Source organism: Micropterus salmoides, unplaced genomic scaffold (genome assembly GCF_014851395.1).
Source record: "Micropterus salmoides isolate LMB-PRFRI ecotype aquatic unplaced genomic scaffold, ASM1485139v1 Ms_hic_scaffold_6, whole genome shotgun sequence".
Classification (NCBI taxonomy): domain Eukaryota; kingdom Metazoa; phylum Chordata; class Actinopteri; order Centrarchiformes; family Centrarchidae; genus Micropterus; species Micropterus salmoides.
This window is the reverse complement of record NW_024044348.1, coordinates 12,845,334-12,873,180: the sequence shown is the minus strand read 5'-3', so window position 1 is coordinate 12,873,180 and position 27,847 is coordinate 12,845,334. Positions and strand designations below refer to the sequence as shown.

Below are 27,847 nucleotides of genomic sequence, written 5' to 3'. Positions count from 1 at the left end.
CGAAATAATGTAGATAGCCTATCACATACCAGAGGAGACATGCCAGACATGTTAGTGGCAAAAGAAATCTGCCCCAATGTGATAATCTGGGACACTTGTACTAGCCTTTAAAAAAAAGGCCAAACACCTTAATGCATGCCATGCTCAAAATCACGATTTTAAATAAAAAACTTTATGAAAAAATTAAAGGTGAATAAGAAAATGTAGGCAATATAATAGAAATGTCATATATGCTAAACATAGAAAGAGTCATAGACTATTTATTCCTAAAGAACTAAATAAAGGAAAAACCAGGAAAATGCTTAAATCTGTATACACAGGTTTTATGATACCATGTTAATTCATTTATATTAATTTAAACCATTGTATTTAAACAGTATGACAGTTAGATCAACGCATTATAAGTTAAAGTAGCCTATATCAGAATCCCAAACCTGTCCTGTTGATTTGATTTTGTTAGAACAGGAATTAAACACACTTAGGTCTCTACATTAAAAGTATTGGTTGAGACACTGGAAAATATTGTTACTATTAGAAACAACTGAGAGTGTTTTTCTTTATTCATTCCACACCTGGTTGTAACTCTGCACTAAAACCAGTAGATGTCATTCTAATATTGTGTTTATCTGAGCTGGAACTTCATGAGAATTCCTGTTTCAGCTGGACTCCACCTAAAACCAATCAGTTTATTGTCTGGAGGAAAGATACTTTTTAAACATGTCCTATTTCATAAACATCTAAACCCATCTGCATTCGATTGGGACTACTTTTGTGTGTTGTGCTGAAGTGCTTCAAATGGTCAAAGATTTCCCCTCTAAGCACACCCATTCTGCACCTGCAGCCCTTCTGAGCTTTTATTTTTCCTGGAAACTCCTGCCAAGATCAACTCTGTTTCCTACTTGTTCTCCCTTGTGTCCTGTTCTTCTGTTGAAAGTAGAGAAGGGGCCAATGTCCAACTATTAATTAAAGACAAAGCCTAAAGACAAAATTAAACCTTTAATTGGTGTCCCTAACCAAACAGATTACAGCTTAATCTACACATGTAGCCTCATTATTTACTACTATATATCACAGGCTGCAATATCCCCCTATTCAACGTTCTTGTCAAACAACTGATCATTTATCTCCTGCCAATAATGACACATCTCTACATTCACGACTAACAATGTTTAATGTTGTGAATACATTGTATCAACCCTGGGAATATTTCAGCAAAACACACACACAAGGTCAACACAATTCACTTTGCGCCATAAGTGTGATCTCATCGCAGGCAAATATACTTTTTACTCAACATTTATCTGATAGCTAGTTAATACTTACTCTGCAGATTCAAATTAGAAATATAAAATATAATAAACAAATAAATTATGATGTATTATTATAGATTAAGCTTCCTAGCACTATATAAAGTAGTAAATGTTAGCTCATCCTTTACCAGCTGCAATATTGTGTTGCTTACACATTAATGCATCAAATATTCAGTTACTGTGCAGTAGTATAGAACTTTTACACTGTATTATTACAATTATTGGTTCTACTTAAATTACCTTAAGCATTTCTCTATAACATTTTCATTACTAAATAAGTAACATCACTAGGTGTTTGTTATTAACAGTTTGAAACTGAAAAACTCAGCTAATCTGCTTCATCGGGACTGTGTGGTTGTGGTTTGATCAGATTTGACGGAGAGTGAACAGCAACCCACCAAATCAGATTGATTAAAAAATGCTGATTGGCGCTCACTGGCATCACGTTTCCAGGGGAGCCTCGTCCACAACAAACCAGTAAGGGAAGTGCATGAAAAATCACAAACAAGCCTTTTACTCTGTGGTGTGTGGTGATGTCATATTTCCCTGCTCTGTGCAGCCCAGGAGGGAGTTGCTCAACAACATTCCTGACATACTCTTAAGCTGTGACTGATCACTGTATCAACCGATCCCTCCCATCACAAACTTATAATACATTGTTTTAAATGTAACTAGTAAATACTACGTAAAGCAGTTAAAATCTTCCCCATCATAACCAAGTACAGTAAAATGCTGCTTATAGTAATAACAATCCAGTAATGTAATACTCCTAGGGCCATTTTTCAAGTAACAAGCCCATTTGGTATCAGAATTGTACGTACAGTACAGCAGTTGAATAAATGTACACCACTGCCTGTATGACATGACTTCTTGAACCTATGCAGTTGAAAAATAAAGAATAATAAGCTGTAACATGAAAGCGCTGTGAGATAACTGTTGTTGTGATTTGGCGCTACATAAATAAAATTGAATTGTATTGAATTGAATTAACAAAACCTAGGTTTCATTCTTTCTCCTAAGCTAATTTGCTGAGAACACTTTTGGTTTGTGTTATACCAAACTGGATCTTGCCGTTTTAATAAACAGATACTTTAAATGTTGTAACAAATTATTTATGTCATTGACAAAATAACGGTGACACAGAAATCTGTGGCTGAGCTGGCAGAACTGCGAGTTTTGACACAGCTGTGTAGCAAAGACAGGCAGTCTCTGATTACAACAATGAACAAAGACAATGAGTCACACTCAATTACACATTGTCTCCTTTACAGAAAAGTATAGTCATCTCTCTCTCACACATATGAACACACTTGTCAGTACCAGACAACACAAACACGATGGAAGAAAACTAAACACTGACATTAGACTTTTCGGAAGACGAAACGACCTAACATGGTGGCGGTAATAATGAAATACTGCATGGTGTAATGTTAGAACAAAATAAGTAATAAAACTTAATAAGACTCAAAAAATCAGTAGGCTAATGAGGTGTGTATATATATGTGTGTGTGTGTGTGTGTGTGTGTGTGTGTGTGTGTGTGTGTGTGTGTGTTGAATCGCTAAGATAAGATAAGGCTGAATAACAGTAATCAAATCAAAGACACTTAATCTTATGTACACACTCACACAGGAAAGCAAACATAATCTTTTACAAATTACTAGGGCCATATCACAACACACACATAAATAGATCAAGTTTACATAAAAAATATCTTGATACTGTAGTACAATTTTTTAAAGGCAAGTGGCACTTCAATGTTTACAAAAAATACAAAATGTCCTCAGGATTTAGTCCCTAAGATAAAATAGTTACTTTGTGCAAACTAACATGTTTTAATAGAAGACAAAAAGCACCACTTACATACAGGATGGAGACAAAATAATGTTTCGGCTTCATGAATAAGGACTGTAACTAAATCCCTACAGCACATGCTGTAACAAATCTCTCATATTGGGTCTGCAGTCTGCAGTATTAGTCCACCTTTGTTAGTTTAGTACTTTGTTAACGTAGCTTTCAGTCTTTGGACCGTACTGTATGTTTGACCAATTGGAATACATTTCTGATGATCACTCCTGCAGTCTGGGCATATATTATGTTGCTTTAAAAACATTTAAAGTATACTAATAAAAATCACATCGATTGCCAGGCTTCTTTTCTAGCTCATAAATGTTGCTACATAGAATTGAACCTTATATTACCCAGCTAATTTGCATGTATGACTTAGTTACCTAAAGCAACATTAATATATTTCTGGCCACATGGAGTCAGTAGAAGAAGCTGTAGAAACGTCCAGTAGACACGAGCAACATTATTATTAATTTGAAGGCGTATTTGTCCAACTGAGAAATATAAGTCCAATCTTTACTCTCATTTCAGCCCTGTTTTGGTCTCCCAACAACTCCCTGAGAGAAATATATGTCTCTTTAGCTGCTAAATGCTCCACTATGTTCACCAGCTTGTAGCTAACTGCGTCTGTCTGCCGTTTGTGTCTTGTAATGTACAGTTGTGTTTTAGAGTTTTTGTCTTTTTTTTAAACTAAAAACAGCTGCCTGCTGACACAGGGTACACAGCGATACAAGGTTGATGACAGCAGTGACAATGAACATACATAGTGAAGTTGCAGGCCGCAAATCCAAAACAATGAGCTGAAAGACACTTAAACCCTCTTATAGTTAAGAGGAACTGCTGAGTTGGGTGATAATTTGACACATTTTGCATTACATTTAATCTATTGTCAATTTAAAATATTGCTCAGTGCAGCTTTGAGAGTTACTGCCATATCCATGTTTACATTATTTCGTCCACCCCCTCTACACATCATACCAACATTTGGTAAAGTCGGTTACTACTTCCAGCTTTAGTTAACATTAAAATTAGGTGCTTTAGTCTCTGAATATGTTAATGAATGAAACAGTGTGTGTTTTGTCAAACAACTGGAGCTACAATATGTCCTTTACAATAATGGTGTTGTCATATACCATCTATTCTACAACTGTGCTATTTTAATGCAGATATCTCATCAAGTGGAAATGAATACGCTCTTTGTGCTGAAAGCGTAAACCAAGTCTCTCTGCTTCAGAGCCTTTTCTAAAGGGACGAGGGGAGACAAACAGTGTTCTGCTGGGAGGGACAGTCCAGGTCGTACACCCAGCCACAGTTTAGTGTTAGTCTAGCTGAGATATATATGAGGCAAGCGGTGACAGAAACTGAATAGTGATGACTTCATCATTCAGGGACGTCACAGGCAGAAACCCCAGAGACAGTCTCGAAAGTAAAAGTGTGTCTGTTGTCCACTTTATTCAGCGTTCCTTCACGGTCAGTTGTACTTTGCATATTTTTTGCAATGTCCTCTCAAAGTAATTTCTATCAGCTGAAATGCAGTTCCCGTAGAGTCTGCTCCACTGGCTTCCAGACGATCAGACGATGAGGGAATCCCGGCTGAGGAGAGTGCTCTGGTGAGGATAAAAATAAAGTGTTAGTGATCAAAATAAACAGCTGAGAGTTTACAGCAAAATATGAATACATATCTTTTTCAGTAGAATGGAAGAGTAAAGAGATAGTAAACATTAGCCAAACGGGGTTATTATGGTGAGGTACAACCTGGGACAAACTGCATTTCAACTTCTTTTTAAATATTTTTTATAAGATTTAATTGAAGTCCTGGTGAATTAATTAATCTTGTGCAGGAAGTATTTGATGTTGAATACCTTTTTGACCCAGGTTTGTCAGGGAGGAGACAACCAGTTATGATTGTTAAGGAGAGTAGGATACAGAACAGAGAATTCTACCTAGTTTTCATTGTGGTAGCATCTGAACCTGACCTGTCAAAGGTACAATAACAACAACACTTACTTTAGGCCTACAAATTGTGTTTATACAAGTCAGAGTTTCTCAACCTCGGACCTGAGGCCTCGTGGGGAAGATGACACATTGATATGAGTTTGATATAATCTAACTTTTAATAACAACAGGTTTGAGATTTATCATCTTTTCTGTATAATCCATTTGGAACTCCTTCCAGAGTGTGCAATAATCAATACACATGATAACGTAACTGTCTAAGTGCAGGGATCACTCAAATTTTGGGGCCTACAAATGAGGTTATGGGCCAGGAAAGGATGACAAACTGTACTGCAATGCAAACAGCAATAACACATGCCTGCTATACTAGCTCACATGATGATTGTCTGTCACAATGCCACAAGGTACAAACCACGACACACTACATATCTTAATTAACCAAAAGTTAAATTATTTTGCACCATCTTAAAAAGACAATTAGACTTTGTGTAATCTTGGATCATACATCCATCTAAATGTTCAGACACTGATAAGATTGACTAAAGATACAGATGAAATAAACCTGATTGAACTTCCCATTTACAGCATTTATATACAAATATACCTCCAACTTAAAGCATTACTTTGGTTTTTAGGCAATTATACTATTTTTCAGACAGTGGATGCTTTTCTTTTCGATTTTGGATATGTTGATTGCCTCTCTTGGCTCACTTCATGTCTACAGGATCATATACAGCCCTTTTTGGCCAAATAGTTCCAGGAACTTTGTCCCTATGGCACATTCCCAGTTTCCACCACATCTTAAGAGCCGTTAAGAGGCATTAAGGCGGTATATTGGTATTATGAGGTATGCCGATAATTTCAAGAGATATAAAATTTGACAATGCTGTTTATTGGCAACACATTGTAGCATTTATCAGAGAAACACAGAGTTATTACGTTATAAGTCGCAACAAAGTGGATATTTTACAAGCATGGGCCAAGTAAAGCGACAGTGAACACAGCAGTGCAGATGTCATTCATTTACTACCACGTTTTGTTTTGAAAGGCTACGTCGTCAACATGCCTCCTACTCCAACTACACGTAGCCTGCTGCTGATGGAGAAAGTCACCTGAGCAGATATACAGGGAAAGAGAGACGGAAAGAAGTGGGGCACGCTGAAGTGTTTGCAAAAGAGATACGTACGTGTGAAGAGAACTGAAGAGAAAGTAGTGGGGGGGCTGTGTTAGCGGGCATTTTTTTTACTATTTGTAGTAGCTTGTTTCTTATTTCATCGTTTTAATTATACTTCATTCTCCACCTTATTTAAGTGTCACTCCATTCAATCTGACTCCTCCAGTGACTTTCTCCATCAGTAGTAGGCTACTTTGTATAACGTCGACTCAAAAAAACCGCGGTGACGGCCTTAAAAGCAGGAAAATACGGCACTTGTTAATTACTTTGAAGTTAGCCTAGTGTTAACATTTTTATAAAATTTCATCGATTACACACCAATAACTAGTTTTCAACAACTAGAAAAGATGCTACATAAGTTCTACTCCATGGATGTGTAACAAGACCTGGATACAGCGCCGCCCCTCAGCCTTGCTTCCAATTTTTCCCAGTGGCCACTCACAGTTCTGCAGTGAAAAATTACGCTGTGGCACAAAAAGCAGGACAGGACACCTCAAACTGCAAACAAGGTCAATTATCTTTCTTTTATGAATTTTTGATAAATGGAGGTTTTAATTTAATTCTTGACTGACTGAATATGTGCCATCTTTGGGTCGTGTATCGATAATCTTATAATACATCCATGCTCTACTCACTGTTGGTTTGCGTTACCAGCAAACAACCCTACTATAACCTAAAGGTTCAAATGTAACTCACCACTTTACGGTTCTTGTCTCTAGGTTCCTCTCTGCGACTGGGCAGACACTGGGAAGGAGACTGGGCAGCGGGTTGAGGGGAGCGAGAGTTTGCTGGGAGCGGCCGTGGAGATGGCCTGTCAGTTTTGCGCTGTATCTCTGAGTAAGGAGGCAGTGGATCTGCCTCAGGCCTGTTACTAGGCGAGCGGCTGCAGTGACGACTAGATTCCCCGCTGCTCTTTTTCGAGCTGCCCTTCGAGGGTGTGTCTGAATCTTCCTCACCCCGGGCCCCACTCTTCCCCTGGTCGACCCCTCGCAACTTAGCCTTGCGCTCCAGCAGGCTGTTCAGGAATGTGCCATCATAGTCCTTCTCTTGAGAAGAAGTTGATGGTGGACTAACTCTGGGAGGAGGTGGGACAGGACGCTGGCTGTCCCAAGTGCCCCTCCTCTTTTTGGGTGAAGGAAGTGGACTTATGATAAGTCCGTTTTTCTTGTTTCGTCTGGGACGATCTTCACGGTCGCTGCTGTCCCCAAGCTCATTTTCATCGTTGTGATAATGCTGAGGCGGACCATCCCGGTAGGAAGGATACTGTCTGTACTCCAGAAGCTCCATCTCATAGTCTCCACTTTCTTCTTCCCTTTTCTCTACCCCTCGACTTACTCTTTGCTTGTAAGAAGCAGCAAACTCCTCCAGCTCATCCAGTGAGCCAGTTCGTCCTGCCGTACGGTATGTCTTTCTCTGCAGATGTTCTGAACGAGGGTTCCATCTGCAAAACACAACACAAGGCCAAGAGAGGACAGAGAGAGACAGAGGGAGGTGACACGGGAAAAGGAAGCAAGACAAGATGAACAAAACTGTGAGTATTGTTTATGCAGATATACAGAATCTGTTTGTTTACTTAAGTAAATGGGTTACAGCTGACTTTCTCCAGTAAGATGATTGCTTAAACGTCATGTACTGTATACGGGAAACCCATTTCTGTAATCAAGAAAGGGATTTCCCCAGCTGGATTTCTCCAGGAAAATGTTAATTTCTTGGCCATTTATAAATGTAACTGGATTTCAAATTGTTGTTTTATGCAGGACAAGACTTAAACTCAACATAATTCCCTAAGCCCAATTCAAACTGAAACAAATAAAAGTAGCCTCTACAAGTCTAAAGCAGTTGGCAAGTTGAAAATTCAGACACATTTGCAACAACTGAGGCTGGGCTGACTTGACCTGCTGCATGTTTACATCTGCCCTAAAACGTCAATTAAAGCCTCTCCCAAACCTGTCCCTTTTACTAGTGTGACTACAGTTTTTGACAATTAAAGGCAGATCTCTATTAGACATCTGGTCTGGTTTTTATAGAAGTTCTTTGGATGTATAAAACCTCTTAAAGCCCACCGGGTCACTTGCTTGAGCTAGTTCTAAGCTGCTTGGATTGTGCATCCCAAAATAAATGCTTAAACTATATGGACACATCGTTAGATCGGCTAGATTCTCCAAAATTCAGTCATTTGGTTCATTTTACGGAAACAATGATCACCAAAGTATTTTTCATTCAGATTTACTGGTGTGGTAAAGTAATTAAAGGTCTGTCAAATATAGACGCCTATCCCAAATACAGACTTCAGACATATAAGCGAATAAAAGCCCCGGCTATTAATTGAAGTTTTAAAGGCTTCACAGTAACCTGGTCTCTTTAGTGCATTTAAATACACACAAACAAGTATCTGTACCTGTTGTGGTTTTCCTCCTCGCTGTGATTCTGTTGCCGTTGATTTCGTCCGAGCCTGCGCGACTGTGAGGAGGACGGAGGATCATCGCTGTATCGCCGCGGAGGATGAGACTCATCCTGGCAGCACCGGGGCTCTGAGTTGGGGTCATCGCGATATCGTTGGGATGAAGGGGGATTGTCACGATAACACTGCAGCTGTGGGATGCGGTTGTCACGGAAGTGGTGGGTTTCAGGCTGAGGGTCTTGGTCAGGGATTGCGGGGAGAGCTTTCTTCTGGATGTTTCGGTATGTTTGGCGAAAACCGGTGTCTCCCTCGTGGAGGGAGCTCAGCTCGGACAGGCTACAGGCTGCATGGGTCAAAATCACGGAATAGATAAATAAAGAGCGAATGAACAAAGAAAAACAATTAAACAGAAAATTCAACTTTAAGGAAGGAAGTACAGAATTTAAGAGAGAAATACAATGAAGATACTGCAGAAGAAAAAAGTCCTCAAGAGATTACTCTATGTTTTTGAGTTAGCATCGTTAAAACGTATTCTTTCAGGAAAGTAGACATGCACACCTGCTATTGTGAACATCTGAACTACAGGAAATTCAATACGCAGGATGCTTGTGCAGAGAGGCATGCCAAGATAAGCTCAAGAGAATAAGAAGCCAAAAAAGACACTGTCAACAGTATAGACAGTGCAGCATGCAGTGCACCAACATGCTATAGAAGATCCTGACAGATTAAATCCACAGAATGGGTTTATGAAGCTTACACTGGTGGCTGTTGGACCTGGAAGGGTTGAAGTGAGCCAGTTGTTTCTCTACATACTGTAGCACCCTGAGAGAGTCCTGATCCTGAGGTGAAGGCACACGGTAGGGAACCCCTACAGCATGCATCGGCACTGCAGATACACACTTAACCCATCAACATGGAGAACTTCTGTTTGTCTTTGTGTTTATTGTGGATTGAGGACTATACTGGTGGTTTTGCCTGTTTTATATTCTACCATTTTATTCTCTTACTATTGTTTCTCGCTAAAAATTGCAGAATCCAAAATTTAACACGCAGTTAAATGAGAGCAAACACATCTATTTACATCATTCACATATGGCAAAATAAAATAGGAACTGAATATTCTTGCAGATTATTCCAAGCCCATTAAGTGCATGATTAAAAGGCAGTTCAGAATAAACTTCATTATGCTAGAAGATTAAAAAAATGTGGTCTTTTAATAATTAAAGTGAAAAAAAAAACCCAACTAAAACCACAGATTCACTTGCAAATAAAAAGTAAGACCCCACCTGCTGTGAGTAGGCTGCCATCTGAAGGGGGGACAGAAGACATCTTGTCCACTAAAGAGGGGGGAGCGATGGGGACCATCGTCGGGACACCAGTGACAAAGTATGGAGGGTAGGCAGGTTGAGGGGTGGAGGTGCCTGTCTTTATACCCTTACCTGCCTCATATACTACAAAAGCAACACACAATCCCGTTCAGATTTTCCAGAAAAACATACATTTAAGTCTTGAGCACTAGCCTTCGCACCTCTGTGTGTGTGTGTTGATACTCACGGTGTCTAGGGCAGCAGCATGTGTCGGGGCAGCACCAGCAGCTGACGTAGCAGCAGCAGGAGTGAGGACAACACTGACACCAACAAATCCCAACCAACAGCAGGAACAAGACACTGCCCAGCGCCACTGCTGACACAAACACCCACTCTGGAAGTACACACAACACACAATCCTGCATATTAATACTGTAAGTACCAACATATATTAACACAGGAACAGTGTGATTCGATGAAATCACTACTGTCTCATGCTTGGCTCGGAAATGGCTGCTATTATTTAGCACTGCACTCCATATAACTTTGTCGGACTCATGATGATGGTTAAAAAACGTCAAACTGATGCAGCAAAACCAGAGATATTGTCTTTTTTATTCCATCATACTTATTCCTTGTCTTCAGGTGTATTATGCAATTAGCAGCAAATGTTTTTTATTAATTTTCAACACAGCTCCCGTTGGAGCCACAAGAGGCTTTATACAGCTGTTTTCCCATTTGCAGTAGTACCCCATAAGACTTTTAAATGGTGTACAATTGATGGAGTCTGCATTTGTATGGTGGAATTTGTATTTCAGGAGTGTTTTTCCTGCGTTCCCTCTGTACAGTCTGTCCATGCTTACACTGACTGTGTCTGTATTACATGTAGACTAAAAGCCTTGGTCCCAAATGTATGCTGTATACAAATTTTACCTAATTTGAGTCTCATGTTTGGAAAATAATGAAAGCATACTTAAAAATAAAAAGATTCATTCTAAAATTGTTGGATTACCCTGTTGACAGTCTCAAAATAGAGTGTTGAATGGAAATGAAGGAGATATTCATAGCTAGAAAAATGGGCATAAAGGTAGAAGTAGTAGTAGTAGTAAATGATGAGTTAACTAGGGATTAGTTAACTGATAGAAAGTTACTTAATTACAATTAATAAAAACCAATGAGCTGTTCCAGGGCTGTGAACCTGTAGAATATATAGTAAAACTGTTAATCAGATTTCACTTGGGTTGCGAGAACTTCAATGTTTTTAATGTTAGCAACATTATTTATTCTTAATCAACCTTCATATAATCTCTCAGGCTTCCCACTATAACATGGGTGCTACAGATATCCTAACACGTGTTTGTAAGTTGATAACAAGACAGGTATCTCTGATAGGTGGACAGTGCGACCAGTTTAGTAAATTACTGTAATAACTAGAGAAGATAATCAAGATAATAACCAATAAGATATTTGTTTCTGAATGCATGTAAGCTGCTTGAAGGTTCAATTGAATGGTATAATTTCTTCCTTAACATTATGTAGTTCCTTATTTTCTTGTAAATGTCTTTTTAACCTACTTTTTGCTTTTTAATCTGCAGTGTCTTTCGATCTTTTTATGTTGTGGATTTCTTGTCTGTACTTTTTAATTGTAAACTGTTACCTTTACTGTAATTTTTATTCTGCAAAGCACTGTGACTTGCCTCAGTGTATATACTGTACCTTGCCTACAAACAGGTTGTTAGTGTGGTACATAACACAGTGAGGAATTCTAAACTAAAGCTATGAGTCATTATTGGGAGTTTTTATTCACTTATTCCTGTTTTCTAGGAACAAAATGTTTTTCTTGAGGCGTAAGAAATCAGAACAAATGAAATCTTAACCAGAATATGAGTTGCAAAACAAAATATAAGTGTTAGAGTGCTGAAGTGAGCAATACAACAAGTACAACAGACATGTAGTACATGTACATGTAGGCCTATCTGCCTATAGGGACAAAACAAAGGAAAGGGAAGGAGAGGGCAGATAAGGAAATCTTTAACAATGTAAAACCCAAGACAACATTCCCTAAACACACACACACACACACACACACACACACAGACAAGCAGGAAACCTGATTTTGCTACAGGAAGGAAAAGGACAGTTTAAGCTGCTCTGTAAGATACTAAAGATTTGGCTGTGACAACAAATTAGCTTGTAATGTGATCTCATTTGAAACCATTACAACCCCTACAAAAACACACACACACTCATCAGGATTGTAGCTAACACAGTACATTTAGACATTTCACAGAACTGTGGGAGTTGATGTGGACAACAACACATACTAATGTTGCATTAACACCAGAGATAAGCTTGCAGTAACCATTCAGTGAATCATACCATGTCAGTTTGGGAGCTACTTCCACACAATTCATCCATTCATTTATCACTTCCCACAAACTCTGTGACAATTAAACATGTATTACAGGAATGTGATGTGACATAAACAAACCTCCCTCCCTCTTGATCACTGTGTTTTTACTGGGTAGTGTCCAAATGATGTGGGATGACATGCTAACCACAACCATAAATAACCATAATGACCATAATAGCTGTTTCCCAGCACAGCTCATCTTAGCAGGAGCGACGGCCAATTCATTATCTGACGGGTGTGGATCGATCCATTGGGTTAAAAATGGCTCAGAACTGAACTCCGTCAAATCCTCCTTATGGCTGAATAAACCTGTTGCGTTGTTTACTGATGTGAGAGCAGAATATGTTAGATAGTTTATGAGCCGTTAGCATAGGAACCATTAAACATGGCGGAAATAGTAAACCTTTTGTTTGCCTTTCTTTATCAGATCAAGTCTCATGTGCCAAATGTCAGAGCCCAAAAAAAAGTCCCTGGGAAACACTTCCTACCCCTCTACCATCACCATCCAAATGGTTCCTAAGCCCATGGTTAGAGCAGTAAGTAAAGTTAGTATGAAGAAAAGGAACCAGGTGAGGGGGAGAATACATTATGCCCCTACCTGGCATAATCTTCAAATCAAAGTCTGGCAGGAGATCTTCAGGCACACCTGAGAAACCTGGAGAAAGACAGAGCAGGAGGTAAGGAGAGGAGATGGTGTTGATATAAATTGGAATGACTGATTCAGAGTAAGTTATTGCAGCAGCAGCATGCGTGAAGAGAGAGGGAAGACAGAGAGAGAGAGATACAGAGAAAGAATGAGAAAAAGACAGATAAAGAGAGTTGGCAGGTCAACAGCAGCATGCACCAGAAGACATCCTGGTCTTGTTCCAGAAAGTCTCCACATCAGAGCAAATGATAGGCAGAGTAATCATCTGATTTGTGATTTTGTAAAAGCTGCTGTCTGGTAAAAAAGACAGACTGGAACATGAATCATTCTCATGACGATAACGTGACAAATTAGGCAGGAGCTGTGAGTAATGTTACATGCAGAGCTGCAAAAACCACAGGTGGGAACGTTCCTCATGTCCAGAGCAAGCAAACAGACTGCAGAGAAACAATATGTTCCTCATGTCCAGAGCAAGCAAACAGACTGCAGAGAAACAATATGTTCCTGAAACTATTTATTTGTCTTTGTCTCAATTTTGTCTGAATAATGAATTGAGTAGTGGCTCCTGGATGAGACCAGGGGCACCCATTACTTCTCTCTAATAATAATCTCTCTCCAATTTGACAAATCATCCCACTTATCAATTCAGGAAAAGTTGCTAAGGACAGCGGCCGTATGCCACGTACGTGTTAGCTTCCTCAACTAAACTGTTCATTCATCTTTCTGCTGAAGCATGTTTCTGGGTTTTCTGTTGATATTCTGATATTTACTACAGGAATGCATACTTAAATGTGTACTTCACATCATCAAAGCATCATTATTACTAACCAACACACCTGTCAGTTGTTGTTCCTGGTATCTTGCTGATATTATGTCTTTCTCCCTTCATTTTTTCTTTAAACACAGCTTTACAGGACTCCGCACAAGGTCAGCTGACGTCTGAATGAAACATTATGGTGATGGATAAGGGGGTAGTGTGTCACAAGTTGGTACAAAAATGTGCACCTCTGTGTTTTTTTTGGGTGTGTATAATATCCATGTGAGCGTGTAAGTTGAAGCTTTGTGAAAAGTGAAACAGCCGGCAGATGAGTGTGATGTGAGCAGATAGTAGTGTTTTACTGTTGATACACGATTAACGCAGAGAGGAGGAGAGGAGTGCTGAGCATGAAGACTGGAGAAACAGAGAGCAGGCCGTACTATCTTGGTCTGACTCAAGCTGACAGTGCACATACCTCTCTTAGTCTCTTTCTGGAAGGCTAAACATGTTCATTGCTGGATTTAGAAAAAAGAAAGATACCTATTAAGTTTATAAAGAAGCGGCTGAATCTTAGTATAGGTGCTGACATTTCCATTTTGTGTATTTATACTCCTCCTATAGAGATGACTTGTAAAGGGCAGGTGAGCCTACACGATGGTTGAGCTCAAAAAACCCTTGCTTTGGAACTGGGCCCAGCGATTAACTTACTTTAATGTCTACTATTATCTATCACATTTCATTCAACCCCATCAGGAAACTCTTTCTGCTTGGCCTCAACTGACCCTTCGCTAAGTCACACCCCGAATACGCAGCTGGCCAATCACAGTGCAGTATAAGACTCGCTCTAACTGAGGTGCAACACTTTCATGGTTGCACTCCATTGACTCCTATGCAAAAGGAGCTGTTTTCTAGCTTTTTTTTGCTGTATTTTTCCAAGATTTGGTGAAACGCTGTTCCTGGGAAACTTGTAATAGACCCAGAAAGGTTGAAAGGAGAAGTACGATTTATTATCTTTCCAAAACTTAAGATAAATCCAGAAAAATATAGGTTGTGGATTGTTTCTAATGTAATGTTAGTTAGCTAATGCCAGCTAACTTACTACTTAATGTAACCTTACATAAACCTATTGCTTTTGCATTTTAATGATTGTTGATCCTTGATATCGTTGTCTTTTGTCTCAATCGTTGGGGGATGCAGTGGTTCACTTGTACTGTGAGATCAGTAGGCTTAGCTTCTATCTTTCTTTTTTTTCACATTAGTTTGAGTTAGTTTGACAGCCTGAATAAAACCATCAAATATTTAATGCAACAGCAAAACTGTCTGCTTCTTTCTGAGAAAGCTTTTTCCAACAAATTTGACAATATTACTCCTGAGTGCAGTAATAGACAGTGGCGGCGCCGTGATAAAAGTCTGACGGGTCAGCGAACGGTTAATAACAGGGAAGTCAGGAGTCACAGTGAACTACAGAGCTTTATAATACATTTATTGCTCTAGGCCACCTTGGAGGGGAAATTAGTATTTTAACAAAAAAGATCTATTCATAAATATATCTACTCATGGATTATACAGTTTGTGTGTTTTGATAAATGGATCACATGATATCCATTCCTTCATTCATTCATCATGGGTCGCACCATTTTTATAATCTGTTCTTTGTTCATTCATCCATGTTCATTTGTTCAGATTCACCATCAGAGACTGACAATCAAGCTAAATTGGCCCAGCCGATATATTGCCGTATGTTGCCCGATAACCACCAAGAAATTGCAGTGCAGAAATGCCAAACGAGGTTTAAGGTCTTTTAGAATCATTGTCACAATTACAAAGATTGTCCATCAGAAAACACTGTCAAGTTTATTTTAAAATTGTAAAATGTCCCACTTAATATCTCGGTCACAATTAAAAACAACAACTATTTGTGTTTATGTACAACAAAAAGAAAACACCTGGAATTTTTTATAGCTCTCAAATATTGATATCAGTATTGGCCTCATATAGTAGGTATTTGGCTTTATATTGGATTCACTGATAGTTGACACCATGCATGGAAATATCGAGGAACACTTTACACATGGCACATTTCCTGCCTCGTGTACATTTCATTTTGTCAAACTTTTGTATAATCAAGATTGCTTCTGAGCTATAAACTTCAAAAGGGGAGAAGAGAGGGAAGCAGAGTTCTTCCCTCCACATCAGTCGAGTGTCTCACAAGGTGTCAACCTCCATCTTTTTTATCACTGTGCTCTGCTGTCCCTCCGCCACATCATTAAATCTTCCCTGTCTTATTTGCGGTGAAGCCATTTGCTCAAAAGACAAAAGATCCCCTCTAAACCATTCGCTGTGGCCCCACTGTTGTTATGGAAACCCAACAAGTGCCTCACTTGCCATTTTACCACACCAAGACCAGGAAAGACAACATTTTGTCATTTGTCATTTTGTATCATGTGATACATTTAGAGTCTCTAATGCGGTGTTACAAATTCACGCTGCAACATCTTCTATCACTATCTGTAACTTATTATGGCCGTACACAACATTTAACAGGATTCAGAAGTCTTTGCAAACTATAACAGCTTTTTGTCCTGTACATTGTGTGTGTAATTGTGAGCGCAAGGGTGTGTGTGTGTGTATTTTGTGCATACACATAGGTCTCTGAGTGCCAGCCAAAGAAAAAGTTCAGCCTCACAGTGAATTACAGCACCAGGAGCCACATAGCCTCTCAGCCGGTGCTATGGAAACATTTGTAACTTAACACAGACAAGTACACTGACACTGTAGAGATAAAACACATTGCAGATACTATTACAACATGGGACACACATACACACACACACACACACACACACATTAGCATATGGCATATTAGCGCAAATGTTAAAGACTCAAACAAACGATAACTATTCTGCAGTGACCAACTTTAAAAAACTTGCCATATACAGTAACATACAGTATGAGTGAATGCTGATGCAATGGTTACAGGTTAGGCAAGACTGCCCAGGAAATGCCACTACTCGTTATAAATCAGCTCATTAATAAGTCTGTATTGTGCTGTTGGCAATGAATAGGTCAGCATATAAAGACCTTGTTATGTAACAAGAGCTTGTAGAAAAATTCATTATACAGTGATGTATTTGTGTTTTTGTGTCTATGATTAATTACATGCACAGTAAAGGATTGGTCAAACTTGGCTTCAGTCCTGCACCCAGTAGTAAAATAGGACATGGTGGATAACAGTGTGTGGTGGGATATCTATGAAAGAGATGCTGCTGTGTTTGTTTGGAAGTCACATTGGACAAAGTGGTGATGAGACACCGCTAAAATCCGGGCCTCAGTAACACATTGTGTCATTTGGTCTACCGTGTAAATTTGCAGGTCAAAGTTCAAAAATGATGAATCTGCCAGAGCCGGTCAAAGCTCACACCAAAACTGGTAACACATTACTGAGTTTCTAAGTTGCTTGAGCTTTAATGGATGTCAGTGAGACGCAGAGGAGATAATCACAGAGAGTGTGACTGAGCTCTTCGGCTCATCTTTTTACATTTCACGACTAATATCCTTTACAACAGGCATGTTGGGAAAGTAGAGGCAGCTTACCAAGAACCAGCAGCTCCACAGAGGCTTCGTTCTGCCCCTCTAAATCATCAGATATAACCACTTTACAGATGTAAACTCCACTGTCTCCCCACTGGACCTCTCCTATGCGCAAGTCTGCCTCTGCATGAGAAAAAAGGAAGAGGTTAAAAATGAGAAACTCAATCCTCCTAAATACATATTTATCAACATTTAATATAATTTGTTGTTATGTATATATATATATATATACACTTTTCTTATAGTTCTATGTTTTATAGTTCTAAATGACAGGTTGTAGCTACAGGTTGTGAACATTAAATATCCTGCTACTCAAAACTGATTCTGTCTTCTCAACCTACAGATTTTTAGTTTTAGTTATTTTAGTAATTTAGTAACTGAATACTATGAAACAGTCATAGGTTTGAAATTATAGTATTAGAGTATGTAGGCAAACTGACACCAGATTCAGATTGGATAAAATGCTAAAACCTCTAATGCTGTTTGAAAAGAGATGCAGTCATGAAGCACAATGCAACACTGACCTTTGTTAGGTCCCCAAGTACATGTTATTTTAAAACATTCTCTAGTAATGTCCTAATTAAGTCTGTTTGCCCTCCATCTCATGCATACTGCATGTTTCATTTTAAATGTGTAAAAATAAATGCAATAATGTTATTTCTTTATAAAAAAAACAGCGCGCCTTAATTTTTGCCTGCCCTGAAAAAAGAAATCTAACTGTAGAGCCATGACCTCTGTTTCATGCTGCAGGGGATGAAAATACCATAAACAAAAAAAGTGGAAATGAAGGTGATAAAAGGATTATTAACCAGTGAAAATTCTTTCATATTCATAATGTTTGTATTTCTATGGTATCCATTTTAAAGACTTACATGTGATTGTTGAACATATCATTGCAAAACCATGGGCATTAATATGCTGCTATAACAGCATGAACTCTTATTCAGAAGATTTGGAACCTGGCTGCAGGTATCTACTACTAAATGACTAGCGAGGTTAACCAGTGATGTTAGGCGACAAGGCCTGGCTCATAGGTGTTGAATGGGGTTGAGGTCAGGGATCTGTGTAGACCAGTCAAGTTCTTCCACACCAAACTCAGAAAAACAGCCCCAAACGGATGTAGAGAACAGTCCCCACTACTCTTTGTCACATAGTGTATTTGTGATCCCCCAGAATAATGCATAAAGTTACATTTCATTAGTCATTTTTCATGTTTTTCTAATTATGGAAGCAAGTAAATTCAAATATAGTTTGGCCCAGGAATCCAACACATGAGACAATGCTGTGCTGCTGACTCCACTGTAAGAGGGACAGACATGTAAATACAGCAGACAGGAAATAGGTTGTATAGTTCACATCCTTTTCCTGTTAGCAAAGGAAAGGGGAGGAGAGACAGGCTGACCAGGCTGCACCACCGTGACCAGTCTCACAAAGTGACACCTCCATTCATTCAGCATACCGTTTTTTATTCTAATACTGTCACAAACTCCAAAGACAAGTCAGATGGACTGCCAACTTAAAACGACCATGAACGCAAGTGTTAGCCATGCCCAGTGCATGCTGGGACAGACTCTAGCCTCCCTGTGACCCTGAATAGGATTACATGTGTATGGATGACTGGCCGTCTCTAAAGGCAACATAGTTCAAGCTTTCACTTTTTTTGTCAATTTACAACATTACAACTGACCTGTTTCAGGACAGGAGGTGGAATGGGACAGAGAAAGGGAAAAGGAAAAGTGAAAGATAAGCCTTACACCGAGAGAAATGTGTGTGTGGATGGTGGGATGTGGAGAGATCTAGAAAGGAAAACATAAAAGCGTGAAATTGAAGTACATCAGAGGGAATGAGTGAGAGGTCAGGGTGAATGGGAGGACAGCGTGAAAACCTATTTCTTTTGTCGGTGTTCCTGGCTGGTGAAGAGAAGCTTGATTCTTCAGCCAGAGTTAGAGCTCCATAAATCTGAGGCCTGCAAACAAGGCTACCTCTCATGCAACACATGCATGTATACACAGTAATGTCCCTTCGACGACATGATGGTAAGACAGAAAGGAAATGTAGAACTGAGGACAGGGGGATGTCATAATCATGAATTCCTGTGGTTACTGCCATGAGAGATTTAATTTTGGTAACTCTGAGCATATAGTCTGACTCTTTTAAATGTAGCAACATGTCATCAATGCTTAAAACAGGGGAACAACAGGCAAGTTAGTTAGTAAACAGAAATAATTTAGTACATTGCTATTTTTAAAACTGCAGGGGAGGTGGGGCTGTAACTGAAACAACTATTAATATTAACTCAGTATCTTGATAAAGAAAACACTAAACGTTGAACTGATTACTGCAATGTGTGATATACACCCCAGAGATTAAAATCAAGGCATCTGACAGAGTCCTGCAAAACCGACCGCTACTATTTTTTTGAGGTCAATATTGAAATTGATATGCGACAGTTAAAAAAAACTGTTCAATAAACATTTTTGATAAAGATTTGTTTTTATTAGTGTTAGAAAATCATATGTATAAAACATATGTGAAAAGTTTTAGAATATAAATTAATTTATTAAGTTTATTAAGATTATTATTGAGATCAGTTTGGGAATGATAACCTATCATACACACATGTAATATGTTTTAAACTTTCTGTGACTATAATCCAATTGATCTTATTTCCATGCTGTATAGACACCTTATTTTGAAAACCGGGCATTGTGTATCCTTGCGCTAAATTCTTCAAGTCTAACCAGTGTCCGAACATGTGAAATAATGTTGTATGTGGTTCTCGTATCGTGTAAAATGAAGACTTCACAGCCTCTCTTCAGGTAGGACTCTAATACTGCAACACTTGTCTTTGTAAAGAGAGAAACTGACAGGATAAAGTCTCTAACCTGCCTGTTAGCTCGCACTGGTCCATTACAGTGGATTTACCATGAAGGCTTTAATACGTGTGCACTCCAAATGTAGGTATGGCTAGCTTAATCGCCTTCTCACAAACAAGTGACAGAAACAGGCCATTAACGTTACCGTAGTTACCTCAAAATAAAAGTGGTTGTCTCGAGTCGGAGGCCAAAGTGTCTGAGCGTGCAAGCTAACAGTAGCACGGAGCAGCGCACACAAAACACAACGTTACAGGTCTGTAATATATTATGAGATGTAAAAATATTTTTCGGTTCATTTTGAAACTATGGCGGAGCAAATTAGACTATGGCAGGCCGCCATGGTCTCGTTAATTAATGGGAAACACAGTGATTTCTGACTGAGTGATCTCAGAATGAACCTCCCCTTCTCCAACATCACGCTCTTTTCTGCTCATACCAAACTGTAGAATTGGCAAATAACTGTTGAGTTATGTAACCTGATTGTTCTGAACGCTCTAAAAGTTTTCAGTAAAGCCTACCCTGCCTCTCCCCCTCCTGTACGTGCATGCAGAATCTCTCTGACTTTACATTGGGCATTTAATCAGGAATCTGTGGGCCAATGGTCTGATTTATAGATTTCATAACGCTTGCCAGGCTTGGCTGCAGAAGAAATAAGAACATCGGTTTGGACCAATATATTACTTCTCTGGTTCTTACAAAAGCACCAGAGAAGCTACTTTTTCTTTTATGCACCAAATAAAGTGGATGCCCCACAACTTGAGTCTTTCAAACCTAAAGCCTTTCATAGTGCTACTCGGGGAGGGGTTAATATTTATGTTGTTACTTTAATGTTGCTTTAATCTTAGTCTTATTTCTTTATTAGTTTTAAACCATAACAGCCCTTGATCTAACAAACACAACAATGTACAAAATAATATAGAAATACGCGCCACCCCTCCCTCTCACCACCACACACCCCTCCTGACCCCACACACATATATCCCATCCAGCAGAAGATTTATATCTTGGGCAGAACTGGGTAGTACTGGGGCTTTATTTGATAGCCTGTCTGGGGTATAGTATATTCTATGGATATGACTGCATTGTAATTTTATGTCTAGCATTTAAAGAGAAATACTGACTACCATTCCACATAGGGCTGGGCAATAAAACAATAATGATAATTATTGCAATATAATTTTCCTCAATAACAATATAACGTGTTCAATATGTCGTCAATTAATCTTTGATTTAATTCGTTTGAATCATGAACAAATTAGCAATAAATTTTTCTAAGATATTTATTTTGTTGAGGAAAAGAAACTGAAAAAACATTTACTGACCATATTTGTTGAAAAAAGATTTCATCAGAATCGCTTTGAATGTTCTACCTCAGATTTGTTAAGTGATCCACTGTTTGGCATCAAGTGTTTGTCATGTTCTGACCATTAAGAAAAGTTTAACCACATAACCAACCATCTGGTTTCTTCAACTTTCACTCAGGAGGAAAAAATCAGCCTTTAAACTTGAAAAAAAATAATGATTTGACATTTTTCGTGATAATTATTGATATCAAATGATATGAAATGTTTTTATCTTCTATCTTTTATCACCCAGCCCTAATTACACAGTGCTTCCCATTCTGCTTCTTCAAAAGTACACTCAAGGTCAATTTTCCACCTGCATTTCCTGTCCTATAATTTGAAATATTCCTGAGTATGAGTCCTAATAATTGTGGACGACCATCCTGAATTGATAAAGTGCCTAACCTCGAGGTTTTTGAAAAAGTGAGTGTGGGTAGCCTGTATTGGGAGGAGAGTTTTTCAAAAACATGAAGGACTCCATCTTTAAACAGATCTCAAAAGATTTTAATAAAACATAGTTTTGTGATACCATCTCTAAGGGCTGCATAATGTCTTATTTCTTTGTTTTGTTGTTTTTCTCTGTTGTGTATTTTACTTTTTTACATTTTGATACACTGAATGAAATGTGATATGACAGGCCAGCTGCTTAATCTACAGTATTTAGATTCAATAATTCTCCAGCACATCTTGCAAACTGCAAGCTGGTGAACTGAAGTTCCATCTGAAGCTGGGGAGTTAAAATTCAACCTATACCATTAAACTAAATGTGTTGGCCTGGCTACATGGCTGCTGTGTCATTTGAAAAGAGAAGATTAAAGATAATTTTCAGCATGGACAACAGAGAAATAGAACCAAATAGTGCAAAAGATGTCTTACTGTTGATGATGGAGATGTCTCTGTTCTTGTAGTGCTCTGACAGTGTGATTGAGGAGCCAGAAATGGAGGCCACAGTTCGGACCGTCCGGCTGCTGTCCGCGCAGTTGAGGTAGCTCGCAGTCATCCCCGTCTCGTACCCACCGCCGGCTCCTCCAGTTCCAACTTTGACCCCACCTCCTCCCAGGCCTCCACCCAGGTTGTCGGGGAAGTTAAACGAATCCCGCGTGCGGTCGCGACAGTATGACTTGTAGACCCACTGTACCACGGGGGTCTGGGTGGACACGCTGTTGTACTGACACGGCAGAATCACTGACTGGAACAGCACAGCGTACCTCTTCTCATCTCTCACAATTACATGAACCCCTGAGCAACGGGGAGGAAGGACATCTGTGGGAGATAATTAAGAAGAGTCGGTTAAGTGTGAAAGAAGGATCTGTTATGAAAACAGGTTAATCGTTAGTGATAACAATCATCAAAGAAGAAAATTGACTACTCCGGCAGACAAAGAACCACACCAGAGATTTTCTACATGGACCAACAACAGGTGGAACTGTTACTGAAAGTAACACGGGACTACAAAGTGACTATTGCGGTGGACAACAGACTGGGAGTTGTCACAAAGTAAATGCAGTGACATGCACAGCACAAGTTTATAATTGTTATTGCAGTACAAAGTGTTTTAATAAAAATACCAAAAGTAGCATTGTGTTTTTTCTTTGCAAGACCCAATCAGGAAGCCAGATGTGAGTGTCTGCCTCTGTCTGTCCGCACTAAAACGCTACCCCAGAGTTTTAAAACAAAAACGAGGTCAGAAGCATTTTCATACTTTTTCGTTTTAGTTCTTTGGATTTGCATTTTTTTTTCTTTCGGAGGATATCATTATCTCTGATGTCCATTGCAAATAATGGTCTATAAATCTGCTGAGAAATCATAGAAAACTTATCTGAAAATAAGTCCCCCTCCCAAAAAAGCCCTTTTAACAGGGAAAATGGAAGAAACCTCAGGAAGAGATTGTAAATGTAGATTGCAAAACATAAGTGAAAAGGATGGACCCAGGATACATTGCAAACAGGAACTGCTTATACTGTTGTTAACTCACTATACTTTAAATGGCAATTTGTTGTTGGGGGTGTAGTTGTCTAGTTTTTTTTAACCAACCTCTGGCTTGGACAAACCAGTTCTGGCAGCCAAAAACATGTTTCAGTAATAACTAGGAGTGTGTAATGAGGGGGATTTAAGGATTACAACAGCAGACAGTAACACGCAATGATTCAGATGCTGAGTCAAGGTTTAAGGAGACACCTATTCTTGTTTGCTCACTTTAAAACTACTGGTGCTGGTCATATAATTAGAATATCATCAAAAAGTTGATTTATTTCAGTAATTCCATTCAAAAAGTGAAACTTGTATAATGTATACATTCATTCCACACAGACTGATATATTTCAAGTGTTCATTGCTTTTAATTTTGATTATTATAACTGACAACTAATGAAAATCCCCAAATCAGTATCTCAGAAAATTAGAATATTGTGAAAAGGTTCAATATTGAAGACACCTGGTGCCACACTCTAATCAGCTAATTAACTCAAACACCTGCAAAGGCCTTTAAATGGTCTCTCAGTCTAGTTCTGTAGGAAACACAATCATGGAGAAGACTGCTGACTTGACAGCTGTCCAAAAGACGACCATTGACACCTTGCACAAGGAGGGCAAGACACAAAAGGTCATTGCTAAAGAGGCTGGCTGTTCACAGAGCTCTGTGTCCAAGCACATTAAGAGAGAGGCGAAGGGAAGGAAAAGATGTGGTAGAAAAAAGTGTACAAGCCATAGGGATAACCGCACCCTGGAGAGGATTGTGAAACAAAACCCATTTAAAAATGTGGGTGAGATTCACAAAGAGTGGACTGCAGCTGGAGTCAGTGCTTCAAGAACCACCACGCACAGACGTATGCAAGACATGGGTTTCAGCTGTCGCATTCCTTGTGTCAAGCCACTCTTGAACAAGACACAGCCTCAGTGTCTCGCCTGGGCTAAAGACAAAAAGGACTGGACTGCTGCTGAGTGGTCCAAAGTTATGTTCTCTGATGAAAGTAAAGTTTGCATTTCCTTTGGAAATCAAGGTCCCAGAGTCTGGAGGAAGAGAGGAGAGGTACAGAATCCACGTTGCTTGAAGTCCAGTGTAAAGTCAGTGATGGTTTGGGGTGCCATGTCATCTGCTGGTGTTGGTCCACTGTGTTTTCTGAGGTCCAAGGAAGCAGGAAGCACTTCATGCTTCCTGCTGCTGACCAACTTTATGGAGATGCAGATTTCATTTTCCAGCAGGACTTGGCACCTGGACACAGTGCCAAAACTACCAGTACCTGGTTTAAGGACCATGGTATCCCTGTTCTTAATTGGCCAGCAAACTCGCCTGACCTTAACCCTACAGGAAATCTATGGGGTATTATGAAGAGGAAGATGCGATACGCCAGACCCAACAATGCAAAAGAGCTGAAGGCCACTATCAGAGCAACCTAGGCTCTCATAACACCTGAGCAGTGCCACAGACTGATAGACTCCATGCCACGCCGCATTGCTGCAGTAATTCAGGCAAAAGGAGCCCCAACTAAGTATTGAGTGCTGTACATGCTCACACTTTTCATGTTCATACTTTTCAGTTGGCCAACATTTCTAAAAATCCTTTTTTTGTATTGGTCTTAAGTAATATTCTCATTTTCTGAGATACTATTTGGGATTTTCATTAGTTGTCAGTTTTAATCATCACAATTAAATGAAATAAACATTTGAAATATATCAGTCTGTATGTAATGAATGAATATAATATCCAAGTTTCACTTTTTGAATCGAATTACTGAAATAAATCAACTTTTTGATGATATTCTAATTATATGACCAGCACCTGTATCTGACAAATCCACCATTGCACGATGGAGGGCATACCTTTCGTGTATTTGTGTGAAATCACCCTTTTCCAAAAGAGATTCAGTAAAGTTGAAATATGTCTGGATGAACACTAACTAAAAGTACTTTCGTTTAATTTTAGATAGAATGAAATAAATAGTTGTGCAGTTTGGCAAGATAAATGTACAAAAACAAGGCTGTGCTGAGACTGTTTGAGTTGCTTCTGCTCAGTGAAATCTGACTGGGAGCTGAGCTGACCCGAAGTTGTTATGGAGCTTCTGAAGCCGCAGGACTCTGGGTCACATGATGACCAGGAGCTCCAGCTCGGCAGTTGTACAGCAACACACACTAGAGAGGTGATGTGAGAAAAATACACCCACTCACACACACACACACACACACACCCAGAAACATCTGTGTATGCTGCTGTGTGTGTGTTTCTCAGACTAAGCAGTGGGAGGTGTGACTGAACTGAACCAGTGAACAGGGATGATGTGAAGGATGAGAAGGAGGCTGTTTCACCTAATCCAGACCAGGCCTGTAAAAAGAGTTTTGTTTTCTTTCTGTTACAAAGAGTGAAGCTCAGCTAACACCCTCGCCTGGTGACAAGTGAACCCAACAAGCTACACCAAGCACATTGTTATGTTTGGAAACATTGTTTACAGGCTTTGGCAGAGACTTACACACTGACACTTTTTATATAAAAAAACATCACAGACCCCAACATAGTTACTAACAAGTGCTGAAACAATTAGTCAGTTGATCGATTAGTTGATTATTTTTATAATTGATTGATAATTTAATTAATTTTTTAAGCAAAATGTCACGCATTGGCTGGTTCTATCATAACAGATTTGAGGAGATTTAGATTTTCTCAGTTTTGAATTGTTGTAAATTGGTTTTCTGTATGTATTTGTTTAAAGGCTCATGTGCATCACCTGAAGCCAATTTGGTTTCACATTAAAGTTTGGCTGGAGTGGTGTGGATTTTGGAAAGAAAAAAAGAAGCATTGTTCAGACCAAGAGGAGTAAAGCTGACTAAAACATAAAATTCCTCAGTAAGAACATTACTCTGACTTCTAAGAAGTGGAACAAAAAAAGTCAGGAGGTTGGTCTCCCTGGGATCACAGGCTGTGGGGCGATCCAGGCTTTATTAGTTTTCAGAGGAAGCCACCTCCAGAGGAGAAAATGAAAGCAGGAGGAAGAGGAGAAGGAGGGGGGAGATAGTTACTGTTGTAATATTGAACAGAGGAGCCATGCTTAGAAAGTTAGTCAGACTGGAGTGTAGCATTAAATGTTTTGCTGTGTTGGTTTGTCTGCTTTCATGCGGGAATAATCATTTCAGAACATATTCAGTTTACTATCACACAAGACTATACGAACCAGAACATATTCCTATTTTAGAAGCTGGGGCCAGTTCATTTAAAAAAAATCGTTTTTGCTTTGAAAAATACTTAAATAATTAATAGAGTATCAGGTTCATCGTTTGTTGAGCTATTAATATCTTATTCAACAAATCGTTTCAGCTATAATCTAGAATATTAGTATTGAAGCTACCCTGTTGGATTTGTAGGGTTAAAAAAAATTATGCAGCCTGGTCTGGTACGTTACGGTATATATATTTTCAAATAACTTATCTGTATTCTGTTCCTATCTGGTCTGTTTATTGTGCTGAAGTTTTATAACCATATCTTGACTTATACATGATCAGTTCTGAATCCAAATCCCCTGCGACGTTACTTCACATGCATGTATTTCATCATTTCAAAGAATTATTTAAAGGTCTTTTTGTATCTATAAACTAAATGAAGTGGTAAACTATCATTTCATTGAGGGACCTTTTTAAATCTGTCAGAAGTTAACGTTAGACCTCCTAATCCGTAACAGCCAAAGCTTCTTGTTGGATCATTCACACATGACTAAGTTAATAGTCTACTGCAGCACTGTTAGCATACCGGACCAGAGTACCAAGCTACACTCTAATACCTTTCTGTGCAAAATGTTGCAGTATTGCCAGAATAGAAACGACCTTGTTCTGCTTCAGAAAAATCACTGATGCTCGGCTTTTATAATGTAATTATCAATAGGGGGAAACAGTTTGAATCTAAATACTTAATCCGTCTGTAAAGACTTAACAAACCACTGCAGGTTAGCTTAGTTGTGGTGACGTTAGCTTAACTGTTACTGTCCAAATTTAAGTTTGAGTTAAACAACCTGTTGAGCGACTTTTCTCAGAGTGGATCCCAACTTTTATTTCCGTTCATCTTCTCTTACCTGTCAGACAAACGATAAAAATCCACCACTTCGGCATCAAAAACATTTTCCAAATCCTGCAGGTGAGTTTCATTAAAGTTTTCAGATGAACGTCGTCTTCTTTTCTCTTTCCTCTCATCCCTGGACGATGCGTTGGCTCCCGCAGACAGCTAACGGGACTGCAGCGCGCGAGCA

General features: G+C 39.1%; 1 protein-coding gene across 2 annotated transcripts; it reads right to left on the bottom strand.

Moving 5' to 3' along the window:
- Positions 1-1,156: 1,156 nt before the first annotated feature.
- Positions 1,157-27,847, bottom strand: LOC119890356 (immunoglobulin-like domain-containing receptor 2). Of its 2 annotated transcripts, XM_038701601.1 has the most exons (10): positions 27,674-27,847; positions 22,497-22,883; positions 17,405-17,524; positions 13,006-13,062; positions 10,242-10,388; positions 9,974-10,138; positions 9,445-9,573; positions 8,685-9,030; positions 6,983-7,727; positions 1,157-4,763 (listed from the first exon to the last, which is right to left on the bottom strand). In XM_038701601.1, exons 1-10 carry the CDS (start codon positions 27,789-27,791, stop codon positions 4,728-4,730), a joined length of 2,250 nt encoding a protein of 749 aa, XP_038557529.1. In that variant the 5' UTR covers positions 27,792-27,847; the 3' UTR covers positions 1,157-4,727. The 2 variants fall into 2 exon arrangements, with proteins under 2 accessions (XP_038557529.1, XP_038557530.1); XM_038701602.1 differs by lacking the exon at positions 13,006-13,062 and having other exon boundaries at positions 27,674-27,846.